Genomic DNA, 12,792 nt, shown 5'->3' on the forward strand with positions numbered 1-12,792 from the left:
ATTTCAAACCACACACCCAACAATGTGCAAAACCAACTGGCTCCGCCTTCAAAGTATATTAAAATCCAACTTTATTCCCACTGTCTCCAAACTGGTCTTCTAGCCTCCCCTGGACCCGTGATAGCCAAAGTGAAATTAGATCACTCTTCTCAAAACCTCCAGTGTCTTCCCCTTTCACTGAGGGAAGCCAAAATCTTTCCTTTGCCTTATAGGGCCCTGCGTCACTGGGCCTATACTGCGTCTCTGATCTCCAGCTCTGCTACTCTTCTCCCCTCTCATTTCACTCGAGCACACCATCTATCTTCCCACATCACAGCCTCTATACACCCTGTTCCCTTTGACTGCAGGGCTCTGTCTGCTCAAATATCTTATCAAGCAGACCCTCCCAGGAAGCCTTATGTAAAACAGGTTAACTCTTCTCTCAAACCCTCTGACATACTATATATTTACTGGTCTGTTGTTTACTTCTGCCCACTAGCATGCAATCTCCACTAAGCCAAAGGTATTATCTTTCTTGTTCACTGTTGCACCCTTAGTACCCAACATGGGTCCAGCACATAGCAGACTCTCAAGAAGCATGTGTTAAACAAATAAGCTGGGCTTGGAAAAAAAAAAAAAAAAAGAGAGATACATATAAAGAGTTTGCTTACCTTCTTCATCACTGAGCCCTAGCTGCCCTGCATTATTCATCCCCCAGCCAAAAACTGCTCCTGAGAGAGACAGGGCAAAGCTATGAGCTCCTCCTGCAGCCACCTGAGCCAGGGGGATGCCCTCCAGGGACCTCACCCTCTGTGGGCTAGCCTGGGAGGGGAACTCCTTCCCCAGGCCCAGCTGCCCATGGCTATTCTTTCCCCAGGTGAAGAACTGACCATCTGAAATAAAAACAGGATAACTAGTATTATGAGAAATGATACAAGTTCCATTCACAAAAATAACCTCATTAGAACAACATAGTTGCCCAGCAGAGTCATTTGTTAGTTGCTCCCCTTCAATGCACCAAACTCTCCTGAGAGCAAGGGACAGACACTTCATACTATTAAGACTGCCAAAACCAAAACTCCCACTTGTCATGACAACAGAGAGATAAACTGAGTCTTACTGCCCTTTGAAAGCTATGAACATTTACGCAAAGAAAAAATTAAATGTTTACGTCAATTCAGTTTTGAATAGGCCAGTTATCAGGCTTAGATCCACTAAACAAGCTAACTAGTTCTATCTACACCAAGATCATGAAACCCAGGGCTCATAAGGTCCAGCTTCTACCTGGACTATCTCACAGAGGATCAAGCACATGTTGGTACCAACTTCCCCTCAAATTTATTCTAACATGGAATGCATTATTATTTGCTGGCTTAGGTTTCTCTAACACCTTCTTTTTCACTTATTTAGAAGCTTGATAGTAGAATGTAGCTTGACTGTAGCTACAAAAAAACAATCTTCTGTATGTTCAAGAGCACTGAGGTTGGGTCCTTCCTCCTACTCATCCTCCCCTGAGAGCACTGATGACCACCTTCTTCATTGTCCACACTCTGAGAAAAGCTGCACAAAGGCTGTCTGAGAAATGCCACTGTCCAACAGCACTGCACAGACCCTAACCAGTTAGTTAAAGGTGTCCGGTAAGATAACATCACCTATATATGCAAATAGAAATGTTTCCCAAATTAACATAATGTTAGCATAATATTTCAATGTTACATTACCAGCTGCAAGAGCCAAGCAATGCCAGTTGCCACAGGAAACTTGTAATATCGTCTGCTGGTTCAGTTTTTGTATTAACCTGAAACAGAAAAGGTTTTCCTCTTAAGAGGCATGCACAATGATCAGGAATATTCCCAACAGTTGTAATCAATAACATCTTTCCTAGAAGACTTTTAAAAATCAAATACATGATCTTACATGATATAATTCTACTAGTTCTTTCACCAACCTCCTAGGTTAGGAGTTACTGTTAGGCAGCTACTGTTAAAAAACAAAACGAAACAAAATAAAAAACATGTCTGCACTTAACCTGACTACCATAACTCTGTTAATTCCCACTTTCTCATCTCCAATTGAGGGGCAAATGGAGTAAGTTATGGAACAGAGATGCCCAGGAATATGGCTGGTGTCTAAATGGTTTTCAAAATGAGGGCAATGCCATGATCCAGCAATCCCACTTCTGGGTACATACCTAGAAGAATTGAAAGCAGGGTCCCAAAGAGATACTTGTAGACCCATGTTCAGAACAGCATTATTCACAATGGCCAAAAGGTAGAAGCAACTCAAGTGTCCATCAATAGATGAGTGGAAAAACAAAATGTCATATATTCATACAATGGGATATTAATGAGCCTTCGAAAAAATGGAAACTCTGACATATGCTGCAGTATGGGTGAAACTAGAAGACATTATGCTAAGTGAAATTATCCAATAACAAAAGGCAAATAACTTATGAATACACTTATGAGAGATATCAAGAGTACTCAAATTCATACAAATCAAGTCTGATGATGAGAAACAGGGAGTTGCTGTTTAATGGGTAGAGTTCAATTTTTGCAAGATAGGTTTTTACAATTTATGGAGACTGTTCATATAACTATGTAAGTATACTTAACATTACTTACTGCACTACACACTTAAAAATGGTTAAGATGGAAAATTTTATGTTTGGTGTATTTTACAATTTTTGTTTACCACGATTTTTAAAAAATAAGGGCAAAACCCAAATTCCCTAGGATGATAAAGAGGAAAATCATATGAATACATTTCAAATCTTGCTCCTCTGCTTGCTCATGTGAAAGACAGGGACAAGAACAGTACTTATTTTACAGGTTGTGGTAAAAAAATAAATGAAAAAACTCCATGCAACGTGCCTGGTGCTGCCCCACAGAATTGGGCACCTGGGAATATCTCCTGTTCCCTATTGTAACAGCTTGCAAGTTGCCATGTTCCTCTGCATTAAGTCTATGCCAATGGAACAAAAGAGTCAGATGGACATGCCCTCGGGAGAGGGGTGTCTTAGAATATAGATGCCCAGTGGGGAGGAAATTATTTAGAGTGGCAAGGATATATTGCTTTTGTTAATGTTTTATTTTCTCACATACAAAAAGTTTATATAACAGAGTTCACACATGCATTTAGCACCAAATAGAACCCAACTATTTTTTATTGAGATAATTGTAGATTCACATACAGTTATAGGAAATAATATAGAAATATTACACTACGTGTTAACTACCTAGAATTTAAATAAAAAGTTGACAAATAAAAATAATAAGTAAATTAAAAAAAATAGTACAGAGAGATCACATGTATACTCTGTCCAGTTTCCACTAGTGGTGACATTTTGTGAATCCACAGTATAAAAATCATAACCAGGATACTAATATTAATAAAATCTACAAATATTACTCCTATTTCCCTAGCTTTATTTATACTCAATTCTGTGTATTAATTTTATTACCTGTATAGGTTCATGTATCCACCACCACAATCAAGATACTGAATGGTTCAAACATCATGAGGATTCTTCATGTTATACTTTTATAACCACTGCTCCCCTCCCCTATCCTAGCCCTTGACAACCACTAATCTATCTTCCATTTCCAAAATTCTTTCATTTCAAGAATGTTATATAAATAAAAGCATTCAGTAGGTAAACTTTTGGGATTGGCTCTTTTTCCCTCTCAGAATAATTCCCTGGACATTCATCCAAGTTGTTACATGTATCAATAGCATGTAGAACCCCACTACTTTTTAAAACTGGAAAATGTATTACTACCTAAGGGACCAATGTTTCAGAAATTTTATGCAGTAAGAGTCCTTTTTTCCTTGGCCAGTTTCCACTCAAATTCCCTATGATTCTCCCTTCATGGGTCAACCATTATTCTTATCACAACCTTCATAATCACATAGAAAGGAAGCAGATCAAAAGGACAAAGATAAACAACAGAGAAATTATAGCCTTGAGGTGGAGAGGAGGGATATATAAAGAATGCAAGCACATAGTATGTTTTACCTACGCATCTCATTCTATCCTCCCAGTAACTTCTTAAAGGCACACAATACATAATACCACTTTTAAGTTAAGAAATCGAGGTTTAGATAAATTAAACAGTTTGTTCAAGGTCACCCACTTAATAAATAATAAAACCTGTATTAGGATAGAATCTGAAGCTGTTTGAGTTCAAAGCTATGTTACTTTCCACAATGCTAGGATATGAAATAACAAATTTATTTCAACTAAGTTAAAATATAAAATTATATACAAAACAAGGCCTCAGAAGTCATCCATAATTTAGATATGACTAACAAAAATTAAATCGTTCCTATAACACAAGTTACTTCACTTTTAGAAATGAAATGCCACTAAAAACCTTTGAGTCTTTGGTAATCAACAAGTGAAATATTTTTGTCATTTATGTTATAAATCTTTTCCCTAATTATCACACAGTCTCATTAAAATATATATAGCACCCTTTTTTTATTGCCACTCTCTCCCCCCAAATTAAACTAATTTTTGGAAAAAATAAATCCAAGATATTAGCTGTTCTAAATCAGGAAGGGAATCAAATCACTCTTCATGTTCCTCTTTTCCTTAAAACAGCTTTTGATTAAAGAGACATAAATCGAAGAAGGGCAAAAAGGAAGAGGAAGAAGAGTATTTGGTTCTCTAAAGGGGACAATAACTGGGCAGGGAAGGAGAGGTTGTTTATTAAACAGATTTGCAATAAGCAGCACATGTGCTGGGCACCCTTAACAACAGTGATGCTAAAATGAATAATCTAGGTCTCATGCCATCAAGAGCTCCCAGCTTTGTACAACAGATAGTCACTAAAAAAAACAGTTACAGAGAATATGACAAGTACTCTTGTAGGGGGATGCTATATATATTTGTAATATAAAAAAAAAAAACAGGAAGTAAATGAAGGAAATAAACTGGTGGCCTCTTTAATCATCAAGAACTCTTGAAAAACTGAGACTCTACCCCTAAGAAGTTCACCTGGAAGTAATTTCATTATTTTGAATATTTACTTAGTGGTGAAGCATCTGATGGATACTTAATTAAACCATCTAAGATTCAGAATTTAAGTAAATATCTGAGACTCAAAATGAATGATTAATATTTTTGTGTTAAAAAAAAACTTCTGTATGCTATTTTAGCTGCTCATAATGCTCATAATGGCTTATTTTTAGAGTAGTGGGTCAACCTTTTGATTGTAGTTTAAAGTCCTTAACTGAGTAATTGATTTAGGCTTACAATTTTAAATTAAAGGTTACTAAGTCCAGCAAGTGAAAAGATGATTTATTCAAACATTTATTGAGTTTCAAATACTATGCTAGCAACTACGTTACTAGAATAAATAAAGTACAATTCTTGAACAACTCACATTTTTTTAACTGGAGATAGACATTTCTATAAATAATTACAATTTTTGTGATACATGCTATAAAGTATAAGGCACAGCAGTGGCACCAAAAAAGAATAGCAATTAAATAAAGTAGAATCAAAAACAAAGAGTCTAACAAAGCAACAGCAAGAAACAGAATTTATAAAACTGATATCTGACAAGTCAGATTCCTGTCCATGACATTCTTACCTGGGCACTGCCACCGAATCCTCAGTAGTCATGAGTCCCAGTTGACCATCACTCCCTGCACCCCACGAAAACAGCTGGCCCCGGTCACTGAGGGCCAGACTGTGGGACTCACCACATGCCACATGGACAATGTGCTGATCTGCCAAAGCTCCAATTTGCTCTGAAAGAGACCAAACCAAGGAGGAAAATGTATAGCCTAGAAATCACACAGAATTTTCTTCAGAATTTCTTCAGAATGATCCTCCTAGGCAGTTTTGTTTTCAGAAAGAACTACTAAATTGATATATTTATCGAGATTATAAATTTTATATGTTTCTAAAGAAATCAATTTAGATCCCAGCTACACTGGGTAGCACGTATGCATGCATCAGCAACACATATCCCAGATGTCTTCTCTTGTGCCTGGTGCTTCCCTCCAGCGAGAAGTCCGAAGGTTTACTATTTGCAGAGAGTGAACAAGAGAGGCCCAAATGTGAGTGGGAATGAGACAGATGACTAAAAGCAGTGGCAATGAGTGAAATTCTGCCTGGGAACAATAAGAACCTCCCTCCCAGAGCCCTCCCTCCCTAACAGAGGAAGCACCTTTCTCCCCACAGTTCAGGGACAGTCTCATACATACGTAGGTAATAAAAAAGAGGATTTCCCTGAGAAAACAGGCCCAAAAGAGAAGATCCACAGACACTGACATCTGTGGGTCCCCAGTGAAATGTCCAGCTTCCTGCTAGTTAACAAGCCTTGCCCACAGCTCCACTCGCATTTTAGTACCTTACTTTTAAATATAAAAGGCTGGCCCAGGATTATCACATGTGAGGAAAATGCTAACATGAAAGAAAAGAGCAAAACAAACAGAAGAAAATGAACTGTGAAGATAAAGACCAAGCTGGGAGCAGAAAAAAATTTATGTTGTCAGAGAAATAAAAGAAGATAAGGACCACTGAAACATCTGAGAAACAAAATCATCTTAGAAAATGAAAATACAGCAGCAAAAATTTAAAGAAAAAAGCCGTTGGGGTACCTGGCTGGTTCATTTGGGGTTGTGGGCTCAAGCCTCACATTGGGTGTAGAGATCACTTAAAAATAAAATCTTTTTTTTTAATATGAAATTTACTGTCAAATTGGTTTCCATATAACACCCAGTGCTCATCCCAACAGATGCCCTCCTCAATGCCCATCACCCACCCTCCCCTCCCCTCAAACTCCATCAACCCTCAGTTTATTCTCAGTTTTTAAGAGTCTCTTGTGGTTTGGCTCTCTCCCTAACTTTTTTTTTTCTTCCCCGTCCCCCATGGTCTTCTGTTAAGTTTCTCAGGATCCACATAAGAGTGAAAACATATGGTATCTGTCTTTCTCTCTATGACTTATTTCACTTAGCATAACACTCTCCAGTTCCATCCACGTTGCTACAAATGGCCAGATTTCATTCTTTCTCATTGCCAAGTAGTATTCCATTGTGTATATAAACCACAATTTCTTTATCCATTCATCAGTTGATGGACATTTAGGCTGTTTCCATAATTTGGGCTATTGTTGAGAGTGCTGCTATAAACATTGGGGTACAAGTGCCCCTATGCATCAGTACTCCTGTATCCCTTGGATAAATTCCTAGCAGTGCTATTGCTGGGTCATAGGGTAGGTCTATTTTTAATTTTCTGAGGAACCTCCACACTGCTTTCCAGAGCGGCTGCACCAGTTTGCATTCCCACCAACAGTGCAAGAGGGTTCCCGTTTCTCCACATCCTTGCCAGCATCTATGGTCTCCTGATTTGTTCATTTTAGCCACTCTAACTGGTGTGAGGTGGTATTTCAGTGTGGTTTTGATTTGTATTTCCCTGATGAGGAGCGACGTTGAACATCTTTTCATGTGCGTGTTGGCCATCCGGATGTCTTCTTTAGAGAAGTGTCTATTCATGTTTTCTGCCCATTTCTTCACTGGGTTATTTGTTTTTCGGGTGTGGAGTTTGGTGAGCTCTTTCTAGATTTTGGATACTAGCCCTTTGTCGGATATGTCATTTGCAAATATCTTTTCCCATTCCGTTGGTTGCCTTTTAGTTTTGTTGATTGTTTCCTTTGCAGTGCAGAAGCTTTTTATCTTCATGAGGTCCCAGTAGTTCATTTTTGCTTTTAATTCCCTTGCCTTTGGAGATGTGTCAAGTAAGAAATTGCTGTGGCTGAGGTCAGAGAGGTTTTTTCCTGCTTTCTCCTCTAGGGTTTTGATAGTTTCCTGTCTCACATTCAGGTCCTTCATCCATTTTGAGTTTATTTTTGTGAATGGTGTGAGAAAGTGGTCTAGTTTCATTCTTCTGCATGTTGCTGTCCAGTTCTCCCAGCACCATTTGTTAAAGAGACTGTCTTTTTTCCATTGGATATTCTTTCCTGCTTTGTCAAAGATTAGTTGGCCATACTTCTGTGGGTCCAATTCTGGAGTCTCTACTCTATTCCAATGGTCTCTGTGTCTGTTTTTGTGCCAATACGATGCTGTCTTGATGATTACAGCTTTGAAACCTACAGACATCACAATGACTCTAAACCCATATCTTTCAATAATAACACTGAATGTAAATGGACTAAATGCTCCAACCAAAAGACACAGGGTATCAGAATGGATAAAAAAAAAAAAAAACAAGACCCATCTATTTGCTGTCTACAAGAGACTCACTTTAGACCTGAGGACACCTTCATATTGAAAGTGAAGGGATGGAGAACTATCTATCATGCTACTGGAAATCAAAATAAAGCTGGAGTAGCCATACTTAGACAAACTAGACTTTAAAGGCTGTAACAAGAGATAAAGAAGGGCATTATATAATAATTGCAGGGTTTATCCATCAGGAAATGTCTATGTACCGAATATGGGAGCCCCCAAATATACAAAACAATTACTCACAAACATAAGCAACCTTATGGATAAGAATGTGGTAATTGCAGGGGACTTTAACACTCCACTTACAGAAATGGATAGATCATCTAGTCACACGGTCAATAAAGAAACAAGGGCCCTGAATGATACATTGGATCAGATGGACTTAACAGATATATTTAGAACTCTGCATCCCAAAGCAATGGAGTATACTTTCTTCTCGAGTGCACATGGAACGTTCTCCAAGATAGATCACATGCTGGGTCACAAAACAGCCCTTCATAAGTACACAAAAATTGAGATCATACCATGCACACTTATAGACACACAATGCTATGAAACTTGAAATCAACCACAGGAAAAAGTCTGGAAAACCTCCAAAAGCATGGAGGTTAAAGAATACCCTACCAAAGAATGAATGGGTCAACCAGGCAATTAGAGAAGAAATTAAAAAATATATGGAAACAAACGAAAATGAAAATACAACAATCCAAACCCTTTGGGATGCAGCAAAGGCAGTCCTGAGAGGAAAATACATTGCAATCCAGGCCTATCTCAAGAAACAAGAAAAATCCCAAATACAAAATTTAACAGCACACCTAAAGGAAATAGAAGCAGAACAGCAAAGACACCCCAAACCCAGCAGAAGAAGAGAAATAATAAAGATCAGGGCAGAAATAAACAATACAGAATCTAAAAAAAACAGTAGAGCAGGTCAATGAAACCAAGAGTTGTTTTTTTGAAAAAATAAACAAAATTGATAAACCTCTAGCCAGGCTTTTCAAAAAGAAAAGAGAGATGACCCGAATAGATAAAATCATGAATGAAAATGGAATTATCACCACCAATCCCTCAGAAATACAAGCAATTATCAGGGAATACTATGAAAAATTATATGCCAACAAACTGGACAACCTGGAAGAAATGGACAAATTCCTAAACACCCACACACTTCTAAAACTCAAATGGGAAGAAATAGAAAACTTGAACAGATCCATAACCAGTGAAGAAACTGAATCAGTTATCAAAAATCTCCCAACAAATAAGAGTCCAGAACCAGATGGCTTCCCTGGGGAATTCTACCAGACATTTAAAGCAGAGATAATACCTATCCTTCTCAAGCTGTTCCAAAAAATAGAAAAGGGAAGGAAAACTTCCAGACTCATTCTATGAAGCCAGGATTACTTTGATTCCCAAACCAGACAGAGACCCAGCAAAAAAAGAGAACTACAGGCCAATATCCCTGATGAATATGGATGCAAAAATTCTCAACAAGAGACTAGCAAAATCGAATTCAACAGCATATAAAAAGAATTATTCACCACGATCAAGTGGGATTCATTCCTGGGCTGCAGGGCGGGTTCAACATTCACAAATCAATGTGATACATCACATCAATAAAAGAAAAGAACCATATGATCCTGTCAGTCAATGCAGAAAAGCATTTGACAAAATTCAGCATTCTTTCTTAAAAATAAAATCTTAAGAGGGGCGCCTGGGTGACTCAGTTGGTTGAGTGTCTCTGACTCTTGATTTTGGTTCAGGTTATGATCCCAGGGTCATGGGACCGAGCCCTACCATCAGTGTGGAGCCTGCCTGAGATTCTCTTTCTCTTTCTGCCCCTCTCCCCAACTTGTGTTCTGTCTCTCTCTAAAAAAATAAACATAAATTAAAATAAAGTAAAATCTTAAGAAAAAGCCTTCAAAAGCAGGATGGCAAACTGAAATTGAAGAAATTTTCTACAAAACAGAACAAAAAGGCAAAGAGCAAAACAGAGGGAGGAAAAAATAAATGAGGGGATTATTCCAAGAGGTCCAATAACAGAAAAATAAGAACTCCAAAAAGAGTATGAGAAAAACACAAGGTAAAATATTTCAAAGAAGAAACACAAGAAAAGTTCTCATAACTGAAGGACTTAAGTTTCATATTGAACGGACCTATGAAGGACTCAGAATAATGACTGATGATAGACCTACTTCAGAGCATTTCATCTTGAAATTTGAGAACACCAAAACAGACTCTAAAGTTTCTAGAGAAGAAAACAGTTTAAATACAATAGAACAAGGATCAGAACAGCATCAGACTTCTCAGAAGCAATACTGAAAACTAGAAGACAATGGAGCAATGCCTTCACAATTCTGAAGGAAAAGGACTTCCAACTGAGAATTCTGTATCTAACCAACCATGAATCAAATGTGAGGAGAGGGGGGAAAAAGAATAATTTTCAGGCATGTAAGGCTCTCAAAATATTTTATGTCAGATGCTGCCTTTCTCAGAAAGTTACCATAAGATCATGCCTCCAAAACAAAGGAAAATACAGGACCCAGGAAACAAAAATCTTACACAAGAAGAGGTGAAAAACATTTCCAAAACACTCTGTAGCAGGCCTATGAAGCAAAGTTGAAGGAATGCCTCTAAGGTGAAAAATGAAATACAATCTGATGAATTTTATATTGTTATGGTTTTACAGTTATTTCAGAGAATAAAGAGGTTACTATGCAAAAGAAAAAAAAATAAAAAGAAATCATTAACTTCATGAAACACCATAAAACGTTTTATAGGAAATAAAAGTAATCATGTTATACACAACCACAATAACCAAATACATGTAATTTACATAATTAAAAATCTCGTGTCAATTGATTTAAAAACTCAACTATTTGGGAAAGGGTAAGTGTCTAGGGGTGAGGAAGAGAAGAGAGTGGGTGGAGAATATAAAAGAATGCTAATCTTCCCCAGTGTCTCTACAGTATGTAGAGAAAAAATAGCATTATAAGCATGTTATTTAGAAATATAAAGGTAAATATTAAAAGAAAGAGCTAAATAAAAGAGTTGACAGGAATGGTCTCTGCTGGTGAAGACAGGGGAGGCAGGGAGCTGCTATTTGAGCTAAACATAGCTTGTGTAAATATTTTACTTGAAAACAAAAGCTTTTTAAAAAAAATAAGAAACTAAAAATATGCTCACGTCAAAGAAATCTGAAAGATACTTTAACTCCTGTAGTTCCCATTGCCCAACTTCTTTAACTTCGACTCACCATTAGAACCTATGTTCCAACTCAGCCTTGCCTCACACACTAGGAACAGTCCTGTCTCTATTTCAGAACAAGGTAAGAAACTCCTAATCAAAGTACCTCAGGTGATTCAGACTCTACTCGTCTGACCAAATATCCACCTTGCACCACAGTTCCAGGAGCTGGGCAGTTTTTATGTTCTCCTGGGCCTGGGTACCTGGCCTGACACATCAGCCATGACTGAGGCCTGAGGCCCTAATACCTGACTTCCTACGCCAACCATTAGCTTTTCTTGTCTGGATATTAGCATTAGCCTTTAGTATTAGTATTAGCCATTAGCATTAGTAATAAGTTTCTCCACTGTCTGACAGGATACTCTCTACCTGATCTGCCACCTATTTTCTTGCCTCAAAATCTGTCAATAACATCCCTCTTGATCTTATTTACCACAGCTGAACAGCCTCGAAAGGGCATGTCTAGATTCCAAGTACCATTTACTCCCAATCTGGTCAAGTCCAAGACAAACCAATTCCTGTACCATCACATATTAGCCATCAAAACAGACATCAAACCACCATTGCCACAACAATAAAACCTGCAGCCCCAAAGGCAATGTCTGGTAATGCAAAAATCTATGAAGAATCAAACCACCGACTGTACCACATCCAACTTATTTTAGTTCTTCTGACCAGAAAACCAAGCTCATCTGATTCAGACTGTAGATCTGTTAGAGTGAAATTATAATCCCTCTTCTAGAATCCACTCCTTAGGTCGGGCCAATGTGGGAATGAATGCTTCATTCACACCTCTCCCTGAACACTCCCTTGCCCCAGTTGAGAACAGTCAGGCTGCAGTGCGCATTTTCACATGCAATCTCTCTGGTTCATTCTGTCAAGACTATATGCTATATTTTGCAGATCATGACAGAACCTCAACCCACGCATTAAAATAATTAAACATACTGAGAAATATTTGGCATTTTTTGATGATAAAAGTATATTTTCTCTCTGATCCTCTTATAGCAACCCTTTAAAGTCTTTAACAGTCTTTAGCAATGTTCTCAACACTGAATGAGCCAAAGGAATAGGGCAGAACAGTGACAAATGTGGAATACGCTTAGAGCAAGTCAGCAGTTCAACTGGACTTATAACATCAGGATTATTTCTGCCTGGTTTTTGAGCCTATCACAATTTTTAATCTATTCTCAAGCTAATAGTGAATTGGGCATTAAACCATCAAAAGGTGGTAATAGAGAAGGATGGTATGAGCCTGGAGGGTACATGGATGATGTCAATATTTACTTAATCCTGCAGCAACCCTGTGAAGCAGGGTTATAATAAGCC

The 12,792-nt window shown here is 37.9% G+C and overlaps 1 protein-coding gene across 3 annotated transcripts in view; it reads right to left on the minus strand.

Annotated features, from left to right (window-relative positions):
* Positions 1-12,792, minus strand: part of HERC3 (HECT and RLD domain containing E3 ubiquitin protein ligase 3) — a 118,271-nt gene that overhangs the window by 60,123 nt on the left and 45,356 nt on the right. For all 3 annotated transcript variants that reach the window (XM_043572194.1, XM_043572196.1, XM_043572195.1), the window contains exons 4-6: positions 5,580-5,739; positions 1,701-1,777; positions 651-872 (exon numbers count right to left, since the gene is read on the minus strand). In XM_043572194.1, the coding sequence (XP_043428129.1) occupies positions 651-872; positions 1,701-1,777; positions 5,580-5,739 (459 nt within the window). The remainder of the gene's footprint in view (positions 1-650; positions 873-1,700; positions 1,778-5,579; positions 5,740-12,792) is intronic.

Source organism: Prionailurus bengalensis, chromosome B1, assembly GCF_016509475.1.
Source record: "Prionailurus bengalensis isolate Pbe53 chromosome B1, Fcat_Pben_1.1_paternal_pri, whole genome shotgun sequence".
Lineage (NCBI taxonomy): Eukaryota > Metazoa > Chordata > Mammalia > Carnivora > Felidae > Prionailurus > Prionailurus bengalensis.